The 26655-nt window shown below is 57.5% G+C and overlaps 2 protein-coding genes across 2 annotated transcripts; one reads left to right on the plus strand and one right to left on the minus strand.

Moving 5' to 3' along the window:
- Window positions 1-178: 178 nt before the first annotated feature.
- Window positions 179-23655, plus strand: ACSF2 (acyl-CoA synthetase family member 2). The gene is made up of 16 exons (XM_038757272.1): window positions 179-280; window positions 5440-5659; window positions 5757-5885; window positions 6395-6448; window positions 6780-6898; window positions 7557-7719; window positions 8050-8145; window positions 8292-8440; window positions 8662-8753; window positions 9266-9342; window positions 17429-17536; window positions 21670-21821; window positions 21993-22134; window positions 22281-22391; window positions 22819-22887; window positions 23246-23655. The coding sequence occupies exons 1-16, from the start codon at window positions 180-182 to the stop codon at window positions 23294-23296; spliced, it is 1833 nt and encodes a 610-aa protein (XP_038613200.1). The 5' UTR covers window position 179; the 3' UTR covers window positions 23297-23655.
- Window positions 9564-13829, minus strand: CHAD (chondroadherin). Its single transcript, XM_038757273.1, has 4 exons — window positions 12955-13829; window positions 10923-11086; window positions 10268-10413; window positions 9564-10055 (listed from the first exon to the last, which is right to left on the minus strand). Exons 1-3 carry the CDS (start codon window positions 13729-13731, stop codon window positions 10272-10274), a joined length of 1083 nt encoding a protein of 360 aa, XP_038613201.1. The 5' UTR covers window positions 13732-13829; the 3' UTR covers window positions 9564-10055; window positions 10268-10271.
- Window positions 23656-26655: the final 3000 nt, after the last annotated feature.

Raw genomic sequence — 26655 nt, forward strand, 5'->3', positions numbered from 1 at the left:
CGAGTTGGGGAGGGGGGAGAAGAGAGGGGCGGGGTCCTCTGGAAGGCCCCTATAGGTGGAGGCCGCAGGCCCCTCCCTCTTAATGCCCTGCCCCCCCACCGCCCCGCAGGCCCCTCCCCAGGGCCACCGTTTAAGTTCCCTCCGGGGCTACGTTCTGGACGCCGAGAGGAACGGAGCCCATGGCCGGGGCGCTGCTTCGATGGCTCGGGCGGCCGCCCGCGGGGACCCTGGGGTCCCGGGGCTGGGGGCGATTGGGGCTCCGGGGCCACCGACCCCTCAGGTACCGGGGGTTGGCGCCGGTGTGGGGGGCTGCCGGGGGTGGGGGGCCCGGACACATCCTTCAGAGTTGCCCCCGTCCTCTAGGTAAAACAAAAACCGGGCCGTTGTCCCCCTGGAAGAGGACAGGGGGGAGGGAACCAGCGAGTGTAGGGCCTGTAGGGACGTCTACACTTCCTGGTGTGTGGCCCGTAGAGGTGTCTGCACTCCCTGGGGTGGGGCCTGCAGAGCATCTAAACTCTTTCAGGTGGGGTTGGCAGGGGTGTCTAAACTCGCCGGTGTAGAGCCAGCAGGGGCGTCTACACTACTTAGAGTGGAGCTGGCAGGCACCTCCCCTCTGCAGCCCCCCTTTTAGACTGTGAGCCCACTGTTGGGTAGGGACTGTCTCTATATGTTGCCAATTTGTACTTCCCAAGCGCTTAGTACAGTGCTCTGCACATAGTAAGCGCTCATTAAATACGATTGATGATGATGATGATGATGCAGCCAGCAAGGGCATCTACGCGCCCTGGTGTGGGGTCACCAGGGGCATCTATACTAATCGGTGTGGTGTCGGTATGGGCTTAGACACTTTGGAGCCCTCAGGAGCATCGCGGTCTCCTATCCAGCCCCACTTCCATTCATTCATTCGATCGTATTTATTGAGCACTTACTGTGCAGAGCACTGTACTAAGCGTTTGGGAAGTACAACATATAGAGACGGTCCCTGCCCATCAACGGGCTCACAGTCTAGTCTTCCACTGAGCGGCCGGCCGGACAGAAGCAGGCCAGAGGTGTCCGGAGCTGGAGCCAAGCACTAGACGCCCCTGACGCCCGGGTCCCCTTCTCCCCACAGGCCCCAGCTTCTCTCTCTCGCTCTTTCCCCCCAAGCTGGTCTGAGCCAACGGTCCTCAGGGCCCCCCACCACTTTCGGGGCTACTCAAGTCTGCACCTTCAAAGGACTCGGGGTTGGCCCTTCGGGCTGCTGGCTCCTGTGGAGCAAAGAGGAACCTGGTTTGGGGCCTGTAGGGCTGTCTACACTCGCTGGTGTAGGGCCTGTAGGGACGTCTACACTTCCTGGTGTGTGGCCCTTAAAGGTGTCTACACTCCCTGGGGTGGGGCCGGCAGAGCATCTGAACTTTTTCAGGTGGGGTTGTCAGGGGCATCTAAACTCGCTGGTGTAGAGCCAGCAGGGGCGTCTACACTACTTAGAGTGGAGCTGGCAGGGGCACCTCCCATCTGCAGCCAGCAAGGGCATCTACGCATCCTGGTGTGGGGTCACCAGGGGCATCTATACTAATTGGTATGGTGTCGGTATAGGCATAGACACTTTGGAGACCCCAGGAGCGTCTGCACTCCCTGGTAACAATAATAATAATAATAATGGCATTTGTTAAGTGCTTACTATGTGCGAAGCACTGTTCTAAGCGCTGGGGGGGGCTACAAGGTGATTAGGTTGTCCCATGGGGGGCTCACAGTCTTAATCCCCATTTTACAGATGAGGTAACAGAGGCTCAGAGAAGTTAAGTGACTTGCCCAAAGTCACACAGCTGACAAGTGGCGGAGCCGGGATTAGAACCCATGACCTCTGACTCCCAAGCCCGGGCTCTTTCCACTGAGCCACGCTGTGTGGGGACGGCAGGGGTGGCTACACTTGGGAGCCAGCAGGAGGGTCTCCACTCCCTCCTCACCTCTCACCCAACTCCAACCTCCATTGCATTTTCTCTGCAGTGTCAGATAGGCCATGCTGGAGGGGAGTGCGGGATGGGTGAGCCGGGAAGGTAATGCTCAGTGGGTAATGCCAGGCTGGCATTGCCAGGTGGGCAGTGACGGCAGGGTCCTCTTCTGTCCTTCTCCCTCCTCTGTCTCCTCCCCTTCTGTCCTGCTCTTTCCTCTGCCCCTCCTCACCTATTTTAACATGGTATTTGTCCATGTCCTCCTCCCTCTCTTCTACCTCATCCCCTTCTATCCTGTTCTCTCCTCTGTCTCCTCCTTTTCTGTCTTGCTCTCCCATTTAGGTCCCTCTGAGCCTCCCACTTCCGAATTTCCCTCCGTGTCATCATCAATCATCAATCGTATTTATTGAGCGCTTACTATGTGCAGAGCACTGTACTAAGCGCTTGGGAAGTACAAATTGGCAACATATAGAGACAGTCCCTACCCAACAGTGGGCTCACAGTCTAAAAGGGGGAGACAGAGAACAAAACCAAACATACTAACAAAATAAAATAAATAGAATAGATATGTACAAATAAAATAAATAAATAAATAAATAGAGTAATAAATATGTACAAACATATATACATATATACAGGTGCCGTGGGGAAGGGAAGGAGGTTAAATGGGGGGGATGGAGAGGGGGACGAGGGGGAGAGGAAGGAAGGGGCTCAGTCTGGGAAGGCCTCCTGGAGGAGGGGAGCTCTCAGCAGGGCCTTGAAGGGAGGAAGAGAGCTAGCTTGGCGGAGGGGCAGAGGGAGGGCATTCCAGGCCCGGGGGATGACGTGGGCCGGGGGTCGATGGCGGGACAGGCGAGAGCGAGGTACGGTGAGGAGATTAGTGGCCGAGGAGCGGAGGGTGCGGGCTGGGCTGTAGAAGGAGAGAAGGGAGGTGAGGTAGGAGGGGGCGAGGTGATGGATGGACAGCCTTGAAGCCCAGGGTGAGGAGTTTCTGCCTGATGCGCAGATTGATTGGTAACCACTGGAGATTTTTGAGGAGGGGAGTGATATGCCCAGAGCGTTTCTGGACAAAGACAATCCGGGCAGTGGCATGAAGTATGGATTGAAGTGGGAAGAGACACGAGGATGGGAGATCAGAGAGAAGACAGATGCAGTAGTCCAGACGGGATAGGATGAGAGCTTGAATGAGCAGGGTAGCGGTTGGGATGGAGAGGAAAGGGCGGATCTTGGCAATGTTGCGGAGCTGAGACCGGCAGGTTTTGGTGACGGCTTGGATGTGAGGGGTGAATGAGAGAGCGGAGTCGAGGATGACACCAAGGTTGCGGGCTTGTGAGACGGGAAGGATGGTAGTGCCGTCAACAGAGATGGGAAAGTCAGGGAGAGTGCAAGGTTTGGGAGGGAAGACAAGGAGTTCAGTCTTCGACATGTTGAGCTTTAGGTGGCGGGCAGACATCCAGATGGAGATGTCCTGAAGGCAGGAGGAGATGCGAGCCTGGAGGGAGGGGGAGAGAGCAGGGGCAGAGATGTAGATCTGGGTGTCATCAGCGTAGAGATGATAGTTGAAGCCGTGGGAGCAAATGAGGTCACCAAGGGAGTGCGTGTAGATCGAGAACAGAAGGGGACCAAGCACTGAACCTTGGGGAACCCCCACAGTAAGAGGATGGGAGGGGGAGGAGGAGCCTGCAAAAGAGACTGAGAAAGAACGACCGGAGAGGTAAGAGGAGAACCAGGAGAGGACGGAGTCTGTGAAGCCAAGGTCAGATAGCGTGTTGAGAAGGGGGTGGTCCACAGTGTCAAAGGCAGCTGAGAGGTCGAGGAGGATTAGGACAGAAAAGTTAAACTTTTCTCAAAAGTTAAACTTTCTCCTGAGGCTTCCTGATTCAGGAAGGCAGGGTCAACCCAGGCCTCTGACTTCCTTGAAGAAGGGAAGATGGAATTTGCCTCTGCTCCCTCTGCTCCCCTCCTTCCCTCCCTTCCCCTTATGCTTCTCCGCTCTCCCAACTGCCCCCACCCCTGTTCCTGAAGGTTGGAGAGGAGTTGTCTCTGCAGGAATAGTTTAGGGGCTCTCATCTAGGGTCTCCACGCCCCCCTCCCAACTGCAACCAGTCAGGGGAAGGGCAGTAGGCTGACAACCCTATGCCTCCTCCTCCCCTCTGTTCCTCTTTCCAGTCTTCCTTTCCCTTGCTCGTCTGGCTGTTCCTAACCTCCCCATTGCTCCATCTCTCCCCCCGAAGCCCCTGCCACACGCCTGGCCAGTTCCTGGGGTCTGAGGGGAACTGAGTGGAAAGTTCCAGCCGACATCTTCCTTTTGTCTTCTGTTTGCTCGCCCTACCCTGCCACTCCCTGTCCTCCCATCTGGGAACAGCCATGTGAAAGTCCTAGAGGACAGCTGCTGAGACGAAAGATCTAAAGGTCAGTCACCAGATAGATCCAATGAGGCAGCCCAGATACTGGTCCCCGAGGTGAGCCAGGGGCAAGATTCGTTCCCTGTTCTTTGGAGACCCTAAAGAGAAGGGTCCTGGGGCTACTAGACTGTCCTCCCAGCCCTGCGGCTGGCTTACTGTACCCCCTGTACTTCCTTTCTTCCTATACCCCCTTCCTTCCTCCTTCAGTTCTTCTCTCCTTCCTCCTTCCCTCTCCTGGGCCAATTCCAAAACACCTCTTGCTTCTCCCCTTCCTCCCCCTCCACCCCTCACCAGCTGCACAAGATTGAACCGGTTCCACGTCCTGGAGCTCTCTCGCTCCACCCATCCTTGTTTCTCAGCCACATACATGTCAGGGCTGAATTTAAGTGGCACTGGGGATAAAACATCAGGAGCTGGGCAGAACAGTCGGTCAGTGAGCACTTAGACACTCAGGTTATCTGCAGAGCATTGGTACGGTACTCTGCACACGGTAAGCGCTCAATAAATATGATTAACTGACCTGTTGGCTTCACACTGTACGGGATGTCTCCTGTAGACTGTAAGCTCCTTGCAGGTAGGGTTCATGCCTACCAACTCTACTGTATTGTACTTTCCCAAATGCTCAGTACAGTGCTTGGCACACAGTAAGCATTCAATAAATACAACTGATCGATGGATTTATTTTGTGGACAGAGCACTGTACAGGGCTCCTCTTGTATGTGGAGAGCCAAGTAGAATTCTGGTTGTGTGCTGAACTGTACTGGGCTGTACCAGTCTGGGGATCAGGGGCCAGTTGTGGTGCAGAGAGCATAGGAGTGGCCCCTAAAATCGGACGTCCTGATCCCCACCCTGGTCTGGAGTCCAGAGGTCCAGAAGTCCCAGGCAATGCCGTTCCAATCTCACTGGGACATTGGAGGGGCGGGAGCTTGGATGAAAGCTTTATGGAAGCTTTGAGAGTGGAGAAGGAAGGTGAAGAACCATCCTCCCACCCCTCTGTTTTCTGTGGCTGTTGAACCCAGAGGTTGGTGGGTGTGTGTGGGGGGTACCCAGGCGGTCTCCGCGGCTGAAGAGGCTTAGGGACTAATGTGTTTTCTTCCGATCAGGACATGTCCCTCCCTCAGCCAGGCTGCTGCAGATCCCGAGGCCTGCCTGGCCCCCCCTCCAGGGGGTCTCAGCTACGTCCAGGGAGCCACCACTTCCCAACTCCTCTCCAAGACGGTGGGCCAGTGCCTGGACGATACTGCCCAGAGATTCCCGGACCGAGAGGCCGTGGTGGTTATGCAAGAAGGCGTCAGGAAGACATTCATGCAGCTCAAGCAGGAGGTAGGCCCGACCTCTGATCCTGAATAACCCTGTGCCCCCACTTCAGCCTCTGACTCCGGAACCCTCCCCTAAAACTCGTTCCTTGTCTGTGCTGCAGGTTGATCATGCAGCCGCAGGGCTCCTGGAGTTGGGGCTCAGCAAGGGAGACCGATTGGGCCTATGGGGTCCCAACTCCTATGACTGGATCCTCATGCAACTAGCTACTGCTCAGGCTGGCATCGTAATGGTGAGGAGAAGGCAGGGCCTTGGGAAGAAACCCAGGGTGTTGTGTGTCGGTGGGGTGGGTTCTGGGAGGAGGCAGGGCCAGAGTAGGAATTCTGCGCTGAGGGCTCTGACCTCTGTGGGCCTGGATACAGAGGTGGCCTTGGCCCAGGTCCAGCTGAGCCAGGGGCGATCCCTCTGGGTCTGTGACCCCGCCGTGATGCCATCCTGCCCGGGTGTCCTTAACTCCCCCATGGTCTTGTGTCCCAGGTTCACTCTCTGAACCCTCCCCGACTGCCTGGGTGTCTGTGATACCCCCTGCAATCCTTCCAGGTGTTTGGGACTCACCCATGACCCACCACCCAAAAACACACACCCCATCCGGCTGTCCACGACCTTCCCGTGACACCCCCGCCTTGCCCGAGTTTCTGTGACCCAGCCCCCACGGCCCCATCCCGCCGGGTTTCCATGACTCCAGTGACCCTCCCTTCCTGGTTGGGTGTCTGACCCCCGTGTATTTCCCCATCTTGCCAGGTGTCTGTGAATCCAGGGTACCAGGCCCAGGAGCTGGAGTTTGTGCTTAAGAAGGTGCGGCTCAGGGAGTGGGTGGTTGGAGGAACAAGACCCACACCCAGGGAGGGGACAGGACTTAGGTCTGGGGTCTGCATAGCCTCAGATGCCCTGGGTCCCTCAGCTTCCCCTCAACATCTCTGCCTGCCTGTCTCCCAGGCTTAGCCATGGCCTAGGGAATGGGGAAGGAGGTACGGATTGGGCTGTAGGGAATTGGGGGTCCAGAAGAGTTGGGGTGTTCAGATGATGGGTAGGGCTTTGGCCATCACCAAGGAGATGGGGAAACTGCCCTTCCGTGGCCCACACAATGGAGCTCTCATCGGAGATGTTGGGGGTGCTCCTCCCACAGGTGGGCTGCAAGGCCCTGGTGTTCCCCAGCTGCTTCAAAACACAGCGTTACTTCGAGATCCTGCAGCAGGTCTGCCCGGAGCTTCAGGGGGCGAGCCCAGGAGCGTTGAAGAGCCAGAGGTAAGGAAGCCCCCCATTCTGGCCTTCTGTTCCAGGCCAGCTGCTCACCCCCCAACTATGAAGACCTGTCTGGGACCAACATTTAGTGCCTGCCCTGCGCTGGCCCCCATCCGCAAAGAGAGTTTTCTTCGCCAGTCTGACCCGCAAATCTGCTGTGGGCTATTGCAGGCTAGACCGGTCAGACAGTGGGTATGCAGGGCTCTTCTGTGTGACTTTGGGCAAGTCACTTAACTTCTCTGGGCCTCAGTTACCTCATCTGTAAAATGGGGATTGACTGTGAGCCCCCCGTGGGACAACCTGATCACCTTGTCACCTCCCCAGCGCTTAGAACAGTGCTTTGCACATAGTAAGCGCTTAATAAATGTCATCATTATTATTCTGTGTGTCCCCAGATGCCCATCCCCAACCTCACCATGGCTCCCCTCCTGCATCCCATTGCTTGTCTCCCCTAGGAGCGGAGCTGTAGGCCTTGTCTAAGCCTTCCAGCGCTTAGAACAGTGCTTTGCACATAGTAAGCGCTTAATAAATGCCATCATTATTATTACTGTTATTATTATTGCCCCAGGCCGTCTCCTGGATTGCACTCTGCAGTGTCTCCCAGGCTGCCCCTTGCTTCCTGGAGTCTTGGAGACATTTCCCATCCTTTCCTCCATCCCAGGCTCCCAGAACTGACGACCGTCATCACCCTAGACTCCCAGCAGCCCGGGGCCCTGCAGATGAATGAGGTCCTGCAGGCTGGAGCCAGCAGCTCCCTGGCCCGGCTCAGAGAAGTCCAGTCCTCACTGTCCTGTCAGGATCCCATCAACATCCAGTTCACTTCGGTATGAGGGCATCTGGTTCTGGCCCGCTGGGCTCTATTGTCCCCCGGATCGGTTCCACCGGGGACTCTGTGAGGGCTCTGATGGAGGGGAGAGGCTTGGGAGAAGACATAAAAGGTGGCTCCTATGGCAGTACCTGGATCTGTGTCCTTAGCTCGGCCACTCAGATGTGACAAGGGATGCCAGGCTGAGCTGTGTTGGGGAGACAAAGGATGAGGAAAGTGCCAGGCTGGGCTGTGGGGGAGGATGGGGGGAAGGAGGGTACCAGGCTGGCTGTGGGATGGTGGCGGGGAACCAAGGTTTCCAGGCTGGGATTGTTCCTTGTGTTTTCAGGGAACAACCGGCAGCCCCAAGGGAGCCACCTTGTCCCACCACAACATCGTTAACAACGCCAACAACTTCGGTAGACGTCTGAACCTGCACACGGGGGTGAGTCGCGGAAACAACTGGCGGGGGCAGCCGGCGGTCCCTGGGCGGAAGGGGAGAATCAGAGGGGAAGGCCGACCCTCGCTGACCCCCGGGCCCCCATCGTTCCTGGCCGGCCCTTACCTCGAGTCTCTGTGTCTGGCCCCCAGGAGCCTCGGATGGTCCTGCCCTGTCCCTTGTATCATTGTCTGGGCTCGGTCGGGGGAACTGTGATGTCCATCGTGCTTGGCACCACGCTGATCATTTCCTCTCCGAGCTTCCAGGGCAAGAAGGCGCTCGAGGCGATCACCCGGGAGAGGTGGGCACCTGTTGGGCACCCCGCCGTACCCACCCCTGCCTAGTGTTTACGGTGCCCCCCTCCCCAGACCAAGGTCCAGAGGAGAGGGGGCACCGGGCATGGTGCCCTAGGGTCCGTAGTGCCGGGTGGGTAAGGTGTGGCTGGGAGGAGAGGGATGGGGTGTAGGCCGTCTATCTCCTCCCTGCTTGTGACCCGGAGATTCCCCCGCCGTGCCCCAACAGGGCCACGTTTATCTACGGGACTCCAACCATGTTTGTGGACATGCTGAACCAGCCTGACTTCTCCTCCTTTGACCTCTCCACCTTGCGAGGCGGTGAGCGGCGTCGGGGTTCCCCCGGGTGGGGTGGTTTGACCCAGCCTGCTCTGCCCCGATGCCACGCAGAAGCCTCCCACGCTGCCACGCTCAAGTGGAAGCTGCCGTGAAAGACGGTTGGCACATTCGAGGTCCCGTCGCCGGCTTCACGCTCGGGTCTGGGCTGTGCTCACCCCGGACTTTGAGGTTCGGAAGGACAGTTGGGGGGCACCGGTGGTGTCATTCTGAGTGGGGACCCGCATGACTCTGGCTGTGTTCACGCCCTCTGGGGCCTATGGGAGCAGCTGAAATGGTGGGATCTAGTCTCCTTTTGGAGCCCTTTCCCCTCCATGCTAGGTAGTTCCAGGCCGGGCCAGACCCGAGGCTGATAGGAAAGCCTCCAACTTCCAGGGCTCCCTGAGTCTCCATCCCTCCTCCCAGGAGGAGGGATAGAGAGGGGGAAGGAGGGTTAGAGGAGGGGAAGGCTAGACCAGGAGGGGAGAGGGTGCTCACAGGCTCCCTTTCTGATCCAGGGATGATTGCGGGATCCCCAGCACCCCCGGAGCTCCTCAAGGCCATCATCAGCAAGATGAACATGAGCGAGATGGTGGTGAGTCTCGGGGTGTAGGGTAAGGGCCCCCGAGTTTGCAGAAAGCCCCGTCCTCCCACTAATAGCGGGGGGTTGTCAGGTGGGGCCTCTCGCCCTGCAGAATGTGGGGACCGACTGGGATCCCCGAATCCGAGAGGGGAGGGAGGGAGGGGCCGCGGCGAGAGGCAGCCGGTGGCGGAAGCAACCCACGGGGACGGAGGAGGAAGAGTAAAATAGCAATTCTGTATAAACCCCCCACATACGTACACAGCTGGACCGCGTGTCCAGCCACCGCCGGACGGCCGTGGGCAGAGCTGGCCAGCGAAGCCCAGCCCTGGTGAGAGTGTGGGGGTGGGGGAGAGAGTGAAGCCCCCTTTCTAATTTGGGGGGAGAGCAGGAATGGGCCCGGAGCCACTGGACTCTGGGGGCCTCCTGTCCCTGTTGGGCTGGGCTGGCTCGGGCGCTGACTCCGGCTCGCAGCGTCAGTGCCCGAAAAGGAGGGCCTCCCTGTGGCGGTGTGGGGAGGCGATAGAAAGCGAAGACCCCCTCCACCCCCCCAAAACCCCGCAACCCCTCCCCGGGCGGGGGAGGCTGGGGACGGCCCGTGGGGCTCCTCGCGGGAAATAGCTGAGTGTGCTTGGGGCGCAGGAGGCCGGGGGGGACGGCAGCCGGAGGAATCAGTAGTGGCTCCGGCGGAGGCGAGGGCCGGTCACCTGGACCGGGTAGAGCCGGACCTGCCGGAGGAAGAGGATGCGGGTCAGGGCGTGTGGGGAGGGAGGAAAGCCGGAGAGAGGAAGGGAGGCCATCCCGGAAGAGGAGCCCAGAGAGGCGTCACGAAAAAACGTCTCCTCCGATCGCTGCTTGCAGCCATCCAGGCCTGTCCGGGGCCCCGTCCCCAGGTCGAGGGGAGAGGGTCAGGATGGAGAGCCCGCCCCAGCCCCCTCACCTGCTTAATGGCGACCGCCCTTCCTGGACCGCTTGGAAGGGGACCTGCAGCCGCGCAGGGCTGCGGTGTTGCCGATGCTCTGGCCTCGGACCTTGGCCGGAGACGCACAGGTGGCTCCGGGGCGCGAGGGCTTGGCCTCCAGCCACCTGCGGGTAGAGGGGAGGCAGGCGGGTTGTAGTAATAATAATAATAATATTGGTATTTGTTAAGCGCTTACTATGTGCCCAGCACTGTTCTAAGCACTGGGGGGATACAGGGTAATCAAGATTGTCCCACATGGGGCTCACAGCCTTAATCCCCATTTTCCAGATGAAGAAACTGAGGCCCAGTGAAGTGACTTGCCCGAAGTCACACGGCTGACAAGTGGCGGAGTCAGGATTAGAACCCATGACCCCTGGCTCCCAAGCCCGGGATCTTTCCACTGAGCCACTCTGCTTCCGGGGCCTGCTTGGGCTTCCGTCCGGTGGCGGAGGCTCCGTCCTTCCTTCTCTGGGGGCAGAGAGAGGGCACCAGGACCCTCTCCGCCCCTTGCTCCCCCAACCCAGGCCTGGTCCCTGGCCGGAACAGGAGGCGCGGGGGGGGCGCGGAACGGGGAAAGGGAGTCTTCTCTTCGGAGAAGGGAGAAGGGGGCCCGGAGGGGAGCCCCGGGCCTTACTTTCGGAGACCCCGCAGCTGACAGGTGCATTTCCAGGGGTTGTCGTTGAGGGTGAGCGTCTCCAGCTTGTCGAAGGGGAAGCTGGCCGGGAGCTCGCTCAACCGGTTGTGGTCCAGATGTGCGTGTTTCAGCGCAGTCACCCCCAGGAAGGCGCCGTCTGAAAACTGACACGAGGGAGCCACAGTGGATCCTCTCCCTCTCCAACCCGCCTCCCCCAACCCCTTCTCCCTCCTCCCCTCGCCACACCCATGCCCTTCCTATTCTCCTCCCCCCTCCTACTTTCATTTCCTCTCCCCCTGCCACCCCAGGCGACCCTGGGGATGGAGTCGAGAGGAAGGGCTTGTGGGGGTGTATTTTGCACGGCTTAGTGGAAAGAGCACGGGCTCGTGAGGCAGAGGACGTGGGTTTTGATCCTGACTCCTCCACTTGTCTGCTGTGTGACCTTGGGCAAGCCACTTAACTTCCATGTGGGATAACCTGATTTCTTTGTATCTGCCTCAGCGCTTAGAGCAGTGCTCGGCACTTAGTAAGTGCTTAACAGATACCATTATTATTATTACTTTGGTAGAGTCGGGGTGCTGCATGAGGGGCCAGGGGCAGGGAGATGGGTGGGCAGTGCCACGCTTTGGATGGGGTCTGTCCTAGAACCGGGGACGTCACTCGGTCTCGCCCAGCCCCTAGGCCCCTCCAGACCCTGCTGCCCAAGGGGCAGGGAGCAGGGACCCAGGGCACCGTAGATTTTGGGTGCCAGGGGGGCCAACGGAGACTGCCCAGCTGCCCGGTAGGTATTTTCTGCAGCCTGGGTTGAGGGCAAGGTCTTCCAGGGCTGAGAGGCTGCATGGTCCCCAGATAGGGAAATCGGGGTCCCTGAGGTGGCCTAAAGTTCCCTGGTGCTCCGACCTGGGAACTCTGGTCCACCTCCCCGTGGCTTCTGGCTCACCCGGTTGTTCCAAGGTGGACATCCATGGTCCTGGCGGGGACCCTGCCCCAGGTAACTTGTGGGTCCCTGCAGCCGGGATCCAGGACATTTCTCCCCAGGTCGGGGTGGGGTGTGGAGGTTGGGGAGGGAAGATTCTGGGACAAGAGTTCCCCACCCCCCTTCCCATATTCCTTTAAATTCTGGCCTGGCATAGGCACCACCCAGGCCCTCAGCTGGCCCCGAGCCTACCACCCGGGCATCTCCAAGTGTCCGAGCTCCTGGCAACACAACCGTGCCCCCTGGGTAGGGCGCCAGGGTCTGGAAGGGAATGCGACCCCGATTCGTGGTGGGGGCGGTAGGGCAGGGCCGAGGCGGCGCGCAAGGTGGGCACAGCCGAGCCAGAGGGGTGGCAGCCCCAGGGACTCCTCTGAAAAGTGCCAATCTGCTCTCTCCCCAGCTCCTCCTCTTTCTCCCCCTCCCCTCCTTCACTGCCGGTGGCCTCAGCCCCAAGTCTCTGCTTGGCCGGAGGAGAAGGACCTGGCCCATCCAGCCCGGGCCCGTGGGTGGGCAGGCCCACATCCCGCTCACCCAAGCACCAGCGGGAGAGGCCGAGTAGGTGTGTTTGGGGTCTTCCGGGACCAGGGGCAGAGAGGATTCCCACCCTCAGGGAGCTTCTCTAGAGGGTCCTGACTTGTGGTGGAGGTGGCTGTTGGGGAGGGCTCTCTAATCAGATCCCTTTCCAGACCCTCGAATCAGGCTGCCTTTGGGCTTTTCCTGTCGTATTATCTCCATCAGAGCCCCATCCCACCCCCTGCCTCTCTTTCCCCCCCTCCCTCGGTTGGGAACAGGGACTCTTTGTGGGACCGTCTGGGCCAGAGCCCTGCGGAGGCTCCGTCAATAAACAAGCCTCTCTTTATGGAGGGAGGTGTCACCGGAGGAAAGGAAAAACCCGGGAAGGGAGGGAGGGAGAAGGGCGGAGGTGGGCAGGTTCGGGTAGCCGGCCCGAGTCACCAAGGCCGGCGGAGGGGCAGAGAAGGTCCCACCGGAGAGAGTGGGGCCGCAGCCATCCTTTGTCTCTTTGGGTGGGCCATGGGGGACGAGGGAAGCTCCCACCTTCTCCAGGTTGGCGTGGTCCAGAGAGAGGGTCTCCAGGTAGCGGCCGAAAGACTGGAATGCCCTGTCCGGGATGGCCTTGAGCGGGTTGTGCGATAGCTTGAGCTCCTCCACCACGCGCAGTTTGGCCAGCGCGGCGGCCGGGTAGGTGACCAGCTGGTTCCGGTCCAGGTGCAGGACGGCGAGGTTCTCCACGTCGGCCAGGGCGGCGGGCTGGATGGCGCCCAGCGCGTTGTCGGTCAGGTAGAGCCAGCGCAGGTCCTTGGCGCCCTGGAAGGCCCCGGCCTGGAGCTCCCGCAGCTTGTTGGAGCCCAGCTGCAGGATGAACAGGTTGGCCAGCGGGGCCAGCAGGCCGCGCGGCAGCTCGCCCACCTCGTTGTGGTCCAGGTAGAGGTAGGTGAGCTCCGTCAGGTCGTCGAAGGCGCCGGCACGCAGCACGCTGATGGCGTTGTGCGACAGGTACAGGTAGACGAGGCTCTTGAGGCCTCGGAAGGCGCCCGCCGCCACCTCCCGCACCCGGCAGTGCTGCAGGTGCAGGGACACGAGCCCCTTGGCGGGCCGGAACCCCCCGGCCGGCAGCACGGGGAAGTGGTTGCGCTGAGCGTTCAGCAGCCGCGTCTTCTCGGACACCTTGGGCAGGCGGCGCAGGCCCACGTTGTCGCAGATGACGTGCTGCAGGTCCCCGCCGTGGCAGTGGCAGGCCGGGGGGCAGGCGGGCAGGGCGGGCAGCAGCCCGGCGAGCAGGGCCAGGCCCAGCAGGAGGACCGGGCGGGCCATGGCGGGGGCCGGGACGCAGAAGCCGTGGGAGCCGAGTCCTGCTTGGTGGTGCCCCCGCCTGTGGCGGCGGCGCCCTTCGCCCCTTATATGCCGGGGCCGCGGCGGACGCCCCGACCGCAGACGGCGGGCTGAGCCAGCTCCCTACGTGCACCGTCCGGGGCCGGGCAGGAAAGGCTTAACCCCCTCCAGCCCGGGGCCCAGGGGGCACCCCCGGCCGGGCCGGCCGCCCCGGGCAGCTGGGCGACGAGGGCCGGGCCCAGAGAGCCTCGCCTTGTGGCCGGCCTCAGGGCGGGGGGCAGCCGGGTTACTAATCATAACAATAATAATAATAATAATAGATGGCATTTGTTAAGCGCTTACTAGGTGCGAAGCACCGTTCTAAGTACTGGGGGAGGGGATCAGGTTGTCCCAAATGGGGCTCACATCTTCATCCCCATTTTCCAGATGAGGGAACTGAGGATCAGGGAAGTGACTCGCCCAAGGGCACACAGCAGACGTGTGGCGGAGCCGGGATTAGAACCCATGACCTTGGACTCCCAAGCCCGACATCTTCCCACTGGTGTTGGCCCAGGGTTTGGGGGAAGTGAGGAAGGCCCAGCCAAATCCCGGGAGTCCCGGGCTGGATGCCGGGGGCCCAGACGCCAGGGGCCCGGGCCAATAATAATAATAATAATAAAAATAATGTTACTTGTTAAGTGCTTACTATGTGCAAAGCACTGTTCGAAGCGCTGGGGCGGATACGAGGTGATCAGGTTGTCCCACACGGGGCTCACAGTCTCAATCCCCATTTTACAGATGAGGTAACTGAGGCCCAGAGAAGTGAAGTGACTTGCCCAAAGTCACACAGCTGACAATCCGTTCGACGTCGGTTCGGGCCAGGGTTGACCCGCAGCCTGCACCCCGGCCCGGGAGCCTCGTCCCCCGGAAGCCGTGGACCCCCCGGCCGCCTTGGAGACGGCCAGGCGGGGCGGAGAGCCAGGGACGGCCTGGACGGCCTGGCTGCTTGACCGGCCCTGCCTCGGCCTCGCTTCTTCTTAATGGGGCCCTTGTGCGGCTCAGACTAAGCGTGAGAGCGGCTCTGGGGTTGGTGTGGACGGACCCCCACACACAAACACACACCCTCCCACACATATATGCAGCCACAGTCGCTTGCACACCCACCCGCTCACACAAACACGCACCTTCCCGCACATATATGCACCCACAGTCGTTTGTACAAACCTAACCCCCCCACAAACAAACACGCACATTTCCACACATATATGTACTCACAGTCGATTGTACAAACCCGGCATGGCTCAGTGGAAAGAGCCCGGGCTTTGGAGTCAGAGGTCATGAGTTCAAATCCCGGCTCCGCTAACTCAGCTGTGTGAATTTGGGCAAGTCACTTAACTTCTCTGTGCCTCAGTTCCCTCATCTGTAAAATGGGGATTAACACTGTGAGCCCCTTGTGGGACAACCTGATCACCTTGTAACCTCCCCAGTGCTTAGAACAGTGCTTTGCACATAGTAAGCGCTTAATAAATGCCATCATAAACCCACACACAAACACACACCTTCCCCCCACAGTGGCTTGTACAAACCCACATCCAAACACGCACCTTCCCACACATGTATGCCCCCGCAGTTGCTTGTACAAATCCACACCCACACATGTAAATCTTCCCTAAATGTGCAGAAACCGGCTCTGGTTCTCCGTACCGCAACCCGGCAGAGTTAGGCGTATCCGCTGAGCGTTACAGCGGAGATAACACCCGTATCTCGCTTTGTATCAGCTCGGTGCCCGACCGCCCACCGGTCGGGGTTCGGTGGGGGCTCGTCCGTCGGGGATGGAAAAGGAGATGGAGATCTCCATCTCCTTCTCCCGGCCCGCCTCGGCCAGTGCTAGAGGGGTTAAACTGGGCCGGCCGGGGTCAGCTCTCTGGACGCTGGACAGGAAACTCCCCGCATCCACAGTAGATAGAGCACGGGCTTGGGAGTCATGGGTTCTAATCCAGATCCTCCACTTGTCTGCTATGTGACCTTAGGCAAGTCACTTCTCTGGGCCTCAGTTCCCTCATCTGTCAAATGGGGATTGAGACTTCGAGTCCCGCGTGGGATGGGGACTGTGTTCAACCCAATTTGCTTGTTTCCACCCCAGCGCTTAGTACAGTGCCTGTACTAGTAAGCCCTTAACAAATACCATTATTATTATTATTAATAATTCCTCCTGTCCACCGTGGTGTCGTCTGGATTCCTGAGGGTGGGAGAGCGGTAGGTCCGGGGGGAGGGGAGAGGATTGGGGGGTGGGAGGGAGGGACTCGGGAGAGGTGACCACGACTCCGGCCGCTGGGCAGGCCCCCTAGGGAGGAGCGGGCTGAGAGGGAGAGGGAATGTCCTCCAGCGACCTGGCCAGGCCCTGGCTGTGTCCACTCCGTGCCAGAACCACCCTCCATCGGACAAGGAGCCTGGTGTCTTCCCTGCCACCGTCGGGTGGGGACCAGAGGGGACCCAGGAGTCCCGCAGTCCGGGCCTCGGGCCTTAGGTGTGTGTGTGGGGGGGATCTGATGCCCCGCTCCTCCCCCGCCGCCTCCTCCCATGCCCCACGTCCCTACCCCCGGCCCTGCGGTCATGGGGTAAACACAGCGCGCGGAACATACCCATCCGGCCGCTGTTTGTGCCTGGTTGGCCCTGCTGTTGATGTTTTCGCTCTCTGGCCTCGCCGCTGGCCTGGCGGATCGGGAAGTCCTGGGGGAGGAGCGGTTGGCGTGGTAGGGCAAAGAATCTCTGGTTTTTATAGTCTAGGGGTTTGGTCCCTCTTACTGTCTAATGGAAGCAGATTAATATTAACGGAGAACGCCCTGCCACACACACACACACATACACACACTCTCCCCCCCTTAATAATTTGGTATTTGTTAAGCGCTTACTGTGTGCCAAGGACTGTTCCAAGCGCTGGGGGAGATACAGGGTAATCAGGTTGTCCCACATGGGGCTCACAGTCTTAATCCCCCTTTTACAGATGAGGTAACTGAGGTGCAGAGAAGTTAAGTGACTTGCCCAAAGTCACACAGCTGACAAGGGGCGGAGCCGGGGTTAGAACCCATGACCTCTGATTCCCAAGCCCAACTTCTTTCCACTGAGCCACGCTACATAAACCTGGAACCCTGACCCTTTTCCAGAGCTGCCCCGGCCCCTCTGCTTGACTCCGGGAGTTTTTGCCAACGAGCTTTGTTGGGGAGGACGGGCTGCGGGGAGGTAATGTGTGTATGGTTTAGTGGAAAGACCTCGGGTTTGGGAGTCAGAGGTCGTGGGTTCTAATCCCGGCTCTGCCCCTTGTCAGCTGTGTGATTTTGGGCAAGTCACTCAACTTCTCTGTGCCTCAGTTCATCTGTAAAATGGGGATTAAGACTGTGAGCCCCACGTGGGACAACCTGATTACCTTGTATCTACTCCAGCGTGTAGAACAGTGCTTGGCACGTAGTAAGTGCTTAACAAATACTGTTATTATTATCGTTGTGTGTGAGGGTTTGGGGATGGGGTGGGTAGTAGGAGTGGAGTGAGGGAAGGGAGCCAGAGGAGAACTGGTTTGGTGCTGGGGTCTCTCCAGTTTCACCTTTCCTCAAACCATTCATCCAGTCCTTACTGATGCTTCCTGACTCTCCCCCAACCCCCCCACCCCATCCCCGACAATCCGTGACTCTCCTGTCCCGTGCAGGTTGCGTATGGCACCACGGAGAACAGTCCAGTGACCTTCATGGGTTTTCCCCAAGATAACTTGAAGCAGAAGACCGAATTTGTGGGTAGGATCCTGCCGCACACTGAGGTGAGACCCCCCATTGCCCCCAATCAGGTCCTCTGCCCTGAGAGGAGACCCCTGGCCCCTTCACAGTGAAGTGGCAGCACCCTAGTCCTCAGCCCACCCAGAGGCTTCCTAGAGAGTGAACAGGTTTCAAGGTCAGACCCGAGACCCTGGACCCTGAGCCCTAGATGGCAACACTCACTGAGTTGTCTCTTTCCACCTTAGAAAGCTCCCAGACTGCTCCCTCCACAATGTGCTCCTCTCCAGTTCCTCTCTTCAGTTCCCCGCTCCAGTTCTCCTCTCCAGGTCCCTCTCAATTCCTTCCCAGCTTCTCCCTGTCTTGTTCTTTCTTCTTGCCCCCTTCAGGTCCCCCACCCTCATCCCGCCCCCTCCTCAAAAGTACATCTGCTCATCCTTGCCCCACCCATGATGCCCAACTTCATCCCACTCAATCGGTCCTTCAGAGAGGAAATCTTTCCTGCTTAGCCAGGCCCATGGCTTCCTTTGCCACTGCCCAACAAAATGAGGTTGGACAAGGTAGACTTGGGGCGGGGGGTAAGGCAGGCCTGACCAAAGCTTGGGGCCAAGAACTTGGGGCCAGGTGTTGGGTAGGGGCTCCAAGTTGCTCCTGCAACATCACCCCTACTTTGGCGACAGACCCTTCTCAGGGCAAAGCTGGGAGAGGTCAGTGTGGTCAGATTAGCTAGAATGGTGGGGCTGTGCTCCTGAAGAATTTGGGATTGTGGGAAGATTGCGTTGTTGTATCCATCGACTAAGTGGGCAAGAATGGTCTGGGGTGGTTATTCGGTTTGAAGACAGACATGTATCCTATATTCCTAAGGTACTGTTTTATCCGGTCCTAGCAGAATTCCGTGCACCCTTGCTACTCATTGATGTTTTCCGCGCATTTGTAAAGCTGCACCACCACAGAGAGACACGCAGTCTTGTGCGGAGCAGCACAATTAGAGGCGGAAGCTGGGAAGCTTAAGAGTAGTGTCACACCTCTCCTGACATCCTGTGCTTGTGCCCGGCTGAATCTTCCCGTCCCACGTCTCCTCAGGCCAACTTGGGGATCTTGTTCTACCAGAGTAGCCTCATGTTGGGGAAGAACATTCCTTAACTTTTCCATCACATCCTCCTCACGTGGAGTGATGGAAATGTGTTATGTTTCCAGTACCCCTAGCTGACTCCTGGACACCCACCTTCCTCTCTCTTTTTTTAAAATGGTATTTGTTAAGCACTTACTGTGTTCCAGGCACTACACTAAATAACAACAACAATAATAATGATGGCATTTATTAAGCACTTACTATGTGCAAAGCACTGTTCTAAGCGCTGGGGAGGTTACATGGTGATCAGGTTGTCCCACGGGGGGCTCACGGTCTTTATCCCCATTTTACAGATGAGGGAACTGAGGCACAGAGAAGTGAAGTGACTTGCCTAAGATCACCCAGCAGCCAAGTGGTGGAGCCAGGATCAGAACCCAGGTCCTACTGAGCTCATGCTCTATCCACTAACCTACAATGCTGCTTTTGGAATCTTTGCCCAGATGAGGAGCATAAGACTAGAATCTCTTCCCTCTGTCCCTTTCAGAAACCTTCACATCTCTCCCTGTGTTACTCTCACGGTCATCTCTCCTCTCATCTCTGACCCTTGTCACCTCTGCATATGCATGTGTCTCCTCTTTGTCCCTGACACTGACATCTCTCCCTCTTCTGTCACGGTCACCCGTTTCTGCCCTTTTCTCTTTCCCTGTAACCTTCCAGCTGTTTTTCCCACTTTACCCCTATGCAGGAAACCACTCAACAGTTTTTCAGAGAGTCTTTTTCAGATCCTGGCTCTGCTTGTCTGTAAGGCAGAAAACCTTCTTTCACTTGCCGCCTGGGTGACGGATGTGGACACGGAATGGCTGATGATGAAAGCCACGTGAATGTTGCCTTAGGCTTGCTCCGGAGCCTGCCATGGTTTAAACCTCCTGGCAGGGCACTGATCTCTCTGCTTTTTGCTCATGGCATCTGTGGTCGTACAGCCTCAAGTTGACGTTGGCCTCTTCTAGCTCTGTCTGCTCAATTTCCTTTTCTGCCTTCTGCTCCTTCAGTGAAGATTTTTTCAACCTTTGGAGCAAAGTCTCCCCACTCGGTAAGGATAGCAGGCCTAAGAGTTGTAGGCCAGATAGTCCTACTTCTAATTGGGACCAGTTAGTGGAATCTGATCAAACTGGAGAGTAAAAAGCACTTGGGCATAGAGTCTGCAGGGGAAAAGATAGGGTTATAGCTATAGAGAAGAAAGGGCAGCCCTGTGTCCATGGAGGGGAAAGTCAATCCATCAGTAGTCTTTATTGAGCTTCCACTGGGTGCAGACCCTGTCCTAAGCACTTGGGAGAGTACAGTAGAATTAATAGATATGATCCCACCCTCAAAGAACTTACAATCGACTGGGGAGACAGCCTCAAATTATATACATATGGAAGAAGTGGAGAGTGGCCAGGGAGGTCAGTGAGTGGTTAAGTGAAAAGAGAAGTACCAAAATGCTCTAGTTGACTGCATGCACCTAAATGCGAGTTGGTGCAAAGTGTTGGAGAGGAAAAAACCAAGAGAGAGGAGAAGTTAATCGTGGAAGGTCTCGTGGAGAAATTGCCATTTCAGAAGTGTTCTGACGATAAGGAGAGATATAGTCTAGCAGAGGGACCGCCAGACAGAAAAGAGGCTGTGAGCACCAGATCAGAAGCAGGAGAGACAAGAAAGAGGCACAAGATGAGCTGGGGTACAGTAGGAGAGGAGTGAAGGTAAATCCAAGGGGAGAGAGCTGATTGAGTACCTTAAAGGCATGGTCAGGAGTTTCTGCTTCATGCTGAGAAGACTAGATAACCATTGGAGGTTTGAGTAGGGGTGGGGGTGGGACAGTATATTAGCGGCTTCCCTCTCCTGCAGATGTGGGTAGTCCCTCCCTTCTGGCGTGGCCAGGCCAGAGGCTGACTAACTGCCTTTGTCAGAGAGGGGAGTTCTGCTGTTGCTTTAATACCATCACCGTCCCCTAGTCAGAGGCCTGGGGACGTCTAGGTAGATCCCTCACTGCCTTTCATCTCCTTTTCACTGCCCCTGCTCAACTCCTTTCTTTGCAGGCTTTTAATAATAATAATAATGGCATTTGTTAAGCGCTTACTATGTGCAAAGCACTGTTCTAAGCGCTGGGGAGGTTACAAGGTGATCAGGTTGTCCCACGTGGGGCTCACAGACTTAATCCCCACTTTACAGATGAGGTAACTGAGGCACAGAGAAGTGAAGTGACTTGCTCAAAGTCACACAGCTGACAATTGGCAGAGACGAGACAGGGGCAGGGAATTCGAGCCATTGACTGCTGCTAACATCTGCCTGCCCCTCTCCTCCCGCTCCCTAGGGTCCCCTCTCCAAGGGCTCCCTTCCCTCACGGAGGGACGAGGTGCCCCGGGCATCTTCTAGACTGTGAGCCCACTGTTGGGTAGGGACTGTCTCTATATGTTGCCAACTTGGACTTCCCAAGTGCTTAGTACAGGGCTCTGCACACAGTAAGCGCTCAATAAATACGATCGATTGATTGATTGATTGATTGATCCGCGACCCCCATTCTGAGTCGCACGTTGCTTCCGATTGCCCCCGGGAGAGTCGTGTCGAAACCACAAGGGGGCGTTATACCACCATCAGTGACACCGCATGTCTCAACGCCACCATCCCCATCCACTTCCCATCCTCCCCATCCTCCCTACTCAAAATTTCCACCTTCCCATCCCCCTCCTCTCTCCTCCTCAGCGCCCACCTCTTCCCTTCCCTTGAAGACCGGCACTGGCTGCTCCTTCCCCTCTCACCCACCTGCCTTCTCAAGGGCCGGGCAGGGGCGGGAGGGATCTACCCTCCTGAAGAGGAGGAGAGTTAGACCTGCCCCCTTCCAACCCCTAGGAAAGAGCCCCACCACAGGAGCCCATCCCTCCTCCAAAATCCCGGCGTGGGAGCTTCCCTGGACCCCTCCCGTTTCCCTGGGACCACCCCGACTTCCCAGGACCACTCCTTCAGGCCTTCCCTTCCCCCCAACCATCCAGGACCACCCACTCAGGCTTCCCTTCACCCCCGGCGAGGTAGGGGTCTCCCAGCCCCCGCCCATCCTCTGACACAACCCTGCCCCAGGCTCGGGTGGTGGACTCAGAGACGGACAAGGTGCTGCCGCTGGGCACGCCGGGAGAACTGCAAACCCGGGGTTACTGCGTCATGCTCGGCTACTGGGGTGACCCCCAGAAAACCCAAGAGACGATCACTGAGGATGGGTGGTACCGGACTGGGTGAGTGAGGGCCTGGCCTGTGGAAGGAGAGTGGGAGGACAAAGGAAGCACAGAGTTGGGGTGGGGAGGTGGGGAGGCCGGACTCTGTGGGAGCCTGTGAGAAAGACGAGGGGAGGGGGTGGCTCTGGGCTGGTCCGGGGGGCACCTCTGAGTGGGGAGAGGGCGTTGCAGGGATATGGCCATCTTGGATGAGCACGGGTTCTGCAAGATCGTGGGCCGCTACAAGGACATGATCATACGTGGAGGCGAGAACATCTACCCTGTGGAGCTGGAAGACTTCCTGCATCGGCACCCTCAGGTGCGGGAGGTGCAGGTGAGCCCTCGGGGTTGTGAGGGCACAGGGGGAGGCCTGGAGGCCGGACTGGAACGCGACCGCAGAGAGGGTTGGGAGGCAGCCCGGGGGCTGACTGAGGGTGGGTTGGGGCCCGGATGGCCTGGGCTGGCCTCATTCCCCCACAGGTGGTCGGGGTGAAGGACCAACGGATGGGAGAGGAAATCTGTGCCTGCCTCCGCCTGAAAGAAGGGCAGCAGAGTACAGCCGAGGAGATTAAAGCTTTCTGCAAAGGGAAGGTAGGGCCCCTTGCTCTCTCCCAACGGTGGAATGGCTGCATTCACCTCCTCTCTTCCCCTTCCCACCACCCTCTTTTTCTTTTGACCCCCCAAATCCCTACAAGCTGGACCACCCACTGCCAGCTTTGCTCGTCCACGGGTTGCCGGGATTCTGATTCCTGCAGTGGGTGAGGGTGGGGAGGGGAGGAGCGACCAGGCCAGGGAACTGGGGGTGAAGAGGACAGTGCTTTGCACATAGTAAGTGCTTAACAAGTACCATTATTATTATTATTATTATTATTATTATTATTATTGTTATTAAGAGGAAGCCCAGACCGGGCTGAGGCAGAAGTACCCCGGTTGCAGGTGGGTATATTTTGGGCCATGGGTCAGCCACTCCCCTCCGATCCTGACCCCCAGCCTCTGGGCTCTGGGTTCTGATCCACAGATTTCCCACTTCAAGATCCCCCGTTACATTGTGTTTGTGGAAAACTACCCCCTCACTGTCTCCGGAAAGGTGAGAATTAGTCAAAGAGGGAGGGCGTGGGGACGCGCGTTGCAGGAAAAAGGAGGGAGGAAGTAGGGTGGTGGAGGAAGCTTTGAGATCCTGATCTGGGGTTAGGGACTCCAAGCAGCTCAGGCTCCTCCTCTGGGCCAGGGGCTGGCCCTGAAACCCCCACTCGGTGGCTCCCCAAGGCATAAGAGGCCCCAAATCAGGAGAGGAACTGGGGGCCGGTTGAAGAGAGTAGGATCCAGCCGGGTGGGATTCTGGCCCACTCCTGCAGCCTCTAATCTTCTTGTCTTTCTCTCCTCCAACCTCAATTCCTCCTCATCCCGGTCCCCTTCCCTCCCTCTCCACCCGCCCCCACCTTCAGATCCAAAAGTTCAAGCTACGAGAGCAGATGGAACAACTCCTGAAGCTGTGAAGCCAGTGAGGGGGAAGGAAAAGGCTACTCCAGAGGTGGTCCTTGGTCCTCAGCTCCTCCCTCCTCCCAGGACCCCAGGGAAGCCCCTCTGCCCCCTCGGAAATGGGATTTATATTATCATATAGACTTCGGTCTTGGAGCTTGCTGAAAGTCCCCTTCCTTGGGGCTGTGTTTCCTTGGTTACCTGGCTCTTGCCCTGGGCACAAGGTGATTTGTGTCTGAAGGATTCAGTGTGGGTGTGGGAGTCGAACTCTGCAGGGGGTTAGCTGTAGGACCTCCGACTTGTCCCCCTCCTCCTTCCTTTCTCTCACCCGAGGAAGAACATAATAATAATAATAATAGTATTTGTTAAGCGCTTACTATGTGTCAAGCACTGTTCTAGGCACTGGAGTGGATACAAGCTAATCAGATTGGTCACAGTCCCCCATCCCATATGGGGCTCACGGTCTTAATCCCCATTTTACAGGTGAGGGAACTGAGGCACAGAGAAGTTAAGTGATTTGCCCAGGGTCACACAGCAGACAAGTGGAAAAGCATAGTGGAACATGCATCGCTTAGCTCCTGTTGCAGGATTTATTGACATTTTGGGATGGGGTGGGCGAAGAAATGCATTGATGGGGGTGATGGGGGTAGGCCTCTGGTTTTACAGGCGTGGCCCCGAGTTTCTCTGTCTCACTGTCCTGAAGAGCTGTCTGGGGCCAGCTCTGCGACCTCCCTTAGAAGCCATGGGCTGAAGGAGGGAGGGAGGGGGATGCTTCCTTGAAGACTGGAGAAAATGGTGTGTAGCAGGGAGAAGGGAGGATGGATGGATTCTGGGTGAAGGGTCACCTCCATGGAGGGGGTCAGAATCCTGTTCATTTCCAGCCTGGAGGGTCAGGGGTGTGGTGCTGTGGCCTGCCAACCAGATGGGAGGAGACAGGCAGCGTCCTCCACGGGGTCTCCCACAGGCCCTGGGTTAGTTACCGGAGGCTCTGACCACAAAAGCAGATTAGAGAACAGGCATCTCAGAGGACTGGAAGAAATAAGAAGTCTTTTTTTTTCAATGGTATTTGCTAAGCGCTTACTATTGCCAGGCACTGTTCTAAGCGCTGGGGAGGTCACAAGGTGATCAGGTTGTCCCACGGGGGGCTCACAGTCTTCATCCCCATTTTACAGATGAGGTAACTGAGGCACAGAGTTGTGACTTGCCCAAAGTCACACAGCTGACACTTGGCGGAGCCCAAATTTGAACTCATGACCTCTGACTCCAGAGCCCGGGCTCTTTCCACTGAGCCACGCTGCTTCTCTACTGCAAGCTAATCAAGGTGGACACAGACCACGTACCACATGGGGCTCATAGTCTTAACCCCCCATTTTACAGATGAAGGAACTGAGGCATAGAAGTTGTGACTTGCCCAAGGTTACACACCAGACACATGGCAGAGGTAGGATTAGAATCCAAACTCCTGATTCCCAAGCTTGTACTCTATCCACTAGGCTATGCTGCTTCCCCTGTCTTGGGTCAGCACAGGGGCCGGAGGGGCAGGGAAGAGGGCGGGATCCCCTAGGAAACTACCTAAGCCCGCTGGGGGACCTGGAGGGGAGATGGAAGCGAAAAGATCTCCCCCAACTCGCCCTCTCACCCCCATCCAGCCCACCCCAGCCCAGGCCTTACTCAAAACTCCAGGCCAGGCTGGGACACTCCTATACTTGTCAGACCTTTGTAGGAACAGGGGTAGCTGTGAAGGGGAGTGGCTGGGGTCCATTTTGTTGGTCTTCCTAGAGCACAGAGTGGAAGCAGAGGGGTCAGTAGGTTCTCCAGGCAGCCATTCCTCACTTCTCCCCTTCAAACTTCTGCCCATTCTCCTGGGAACCAGAGAGGGGTCTGTGCCCCAGCCCCTAGGGGATGGGGTGGAGAACCTGGAGGATTGAAGGACCCGGTGCCAAGCGATGGATGTGCCTGGCATGCCCCCTGCCCAGTTTAGCTAAGCCCTAACAGGTTTGGCCTGTGGCCAGAAATCCATTCCCTTCAGCTCTTGTCAGGCAGCAGGAAAGGGCAGTGGAGCTGACCGTAGAACCACGTGTGAAACACAGTGCTCCCCGATCCTGGGCTTCCTGGCCCAAGATAAACGCTGCCCCTCCCTCCCGCAGTCACTGGAGGGGTCCTACCTAAAGGTTTTCCTTTGGTGTGAACTCTGCATCAACCTAACCTCCTGCACCCTCACTCCTGTCTTTACTGGGAAGATGCTTGCTCTCACATCTATCTGGTGGGCTTCCCCTCGGACTAGCTGCTGAGGTTTCTGAAGCGATTGTGTGTTGGGGGGAGATCCCCTGACTTCCTTCCCTCCCGGAGAGGGGATGGCCTGGGAGACTCCCTCCCCACCCCGGGTGAAGGTGAATCCTAAATTTGGGACCAGTCCCAGGCAAAATGTGCTAGGCTGGGCCCTCGGAGTAGAGGTTGAGAACGCTTGGATGGAATCTACACAGATCTGTCCAGTTAGCCTCAGGTTATAGAGGGGTGGTCTACTTCCCTTCCCCTCTCCATTCCAGCAACAGCAATGATGATGCAGTTTATGCCACATAATGTCACAGAGAAGCAACATGGCCTAATGGACAGAACACTGGCCTCGGAGTCAGAAGGACCTGGGTTCTAGTCTTGGTTCCACCACTTGTCTGCTGTGTGACTTGGGCAGGCTGCTTAACTTCTCTGTGCCTCAGTGCCCTCATCTGTAAAATGGAGATTAAGACTGTGAGCCCCAAGTGGGACAGGGACTGCGTCCAACCCGATTTGGATCCAGCCAGTGCTTAGTATGGTGCCTGGCACATCATAAGCGCTTAACTAATACCACAATTATTATTATTACAGAAATCCACAAAATTTAGTGTTGCTGAGGAGTCCCCTGACCCCTCACCCCCTTTGCTCCAAGGTCCTTTTATCCCCCTTCCAGGGTCCTGTGAATACAGGCACGAGAGTTGGCAGCAGAACTTGAGGTGGAAGAAGGCTGGGCGCTGGAAATAGAAATGCCGGACATAAGGTCTTATCAGTTCCGGACTGGAGCTGGCAGATAGGGCATTGTATTGTAGCGTACTCTCCTGAGCGCTTAGTACAGAGCTCTGCACAGAGTAAGGACTCAATAAATATGATTGGTTGATTGATTGAGGATTGAATGACTGACACCAGACTGTCCTCTCCCCGCATCCATAGGCCATGCCTGGTTCTGGTGGCTGTGCTTTAGGAAGGGCAGAAAGAAAGAAGAGATGAAGGGTGGAGAAACTTGCAGATGCGAAGGGTGAGGATTCTTCAGCGTGGACAGTTAGTAGCTGGGGGAGGTCAGGATTGAAGTCTGCAAAAGCACGAACATGGAATTATTTTCATTATT

The sequence above is a fragment of the Tachyglossus aculeatus genome, chromosome 15 (genome assembly GCF_015852505.1).
Source record: "Tachyglossus aculeatus isolate mTacAcu1 chromosome 15, mTacAcu1.pri, whole genome shotgun sequence".
NCBI lineage: Eukaryota > Metazoa > Chordata > Mammalia > Monotremata > Tachyglossidae > Tachyglossus > Tachyglossus aculeatus.

Excerpts from the sequence above, each read along its gene's own strand:
- ACSF2 (XM_038757272.1), top strand. The coding sequence starts at position 180 with ATGGCCGGGGCGCTGCTTCGATGGCTCGGGCGGCCGCCCGCGGGGACC. Across the intron at positions 17,537-21,669 it reads GGATCCTGCCGCACACTGAG|GCTCGGGTGGTGGACTCAGA; the intron begins GTGAGACCCCCC and ends ACCCTGCCCCAG. Across the intron at positions 21,822-21,992 it reads GATGGGTGGTACCGGACTGG|GGATATGGCCATCTTGGATG; the intron begins GTGAGTGAGGGC and ends AGGGCGTTGCAG.
- CHAD (XM_038757273.1), bottom strand. The coding sequence starts at position 13,731 with ATGGCCCGCCCGGTCCTCCTGCTGGGCCTGGCCCTGCTCGCCGGGCTG. Across the intron at positions 11,087-12,954 it reads ACCACGCCAACCTGGAGAAG|TTTTCAGACGGCGCCTTCCT; the intron begins GTGGGAGCTTCC and ends CCCTCGTGTCAG. Across the intron at positions 10,414-10,922 it reads CAGCTGCGGGGTCTCCGAAA|GTGGCTGGAGGCCAAGCCCT; the intron begins GTAAGGCCCGGG and ends CTCTACCCGCAG.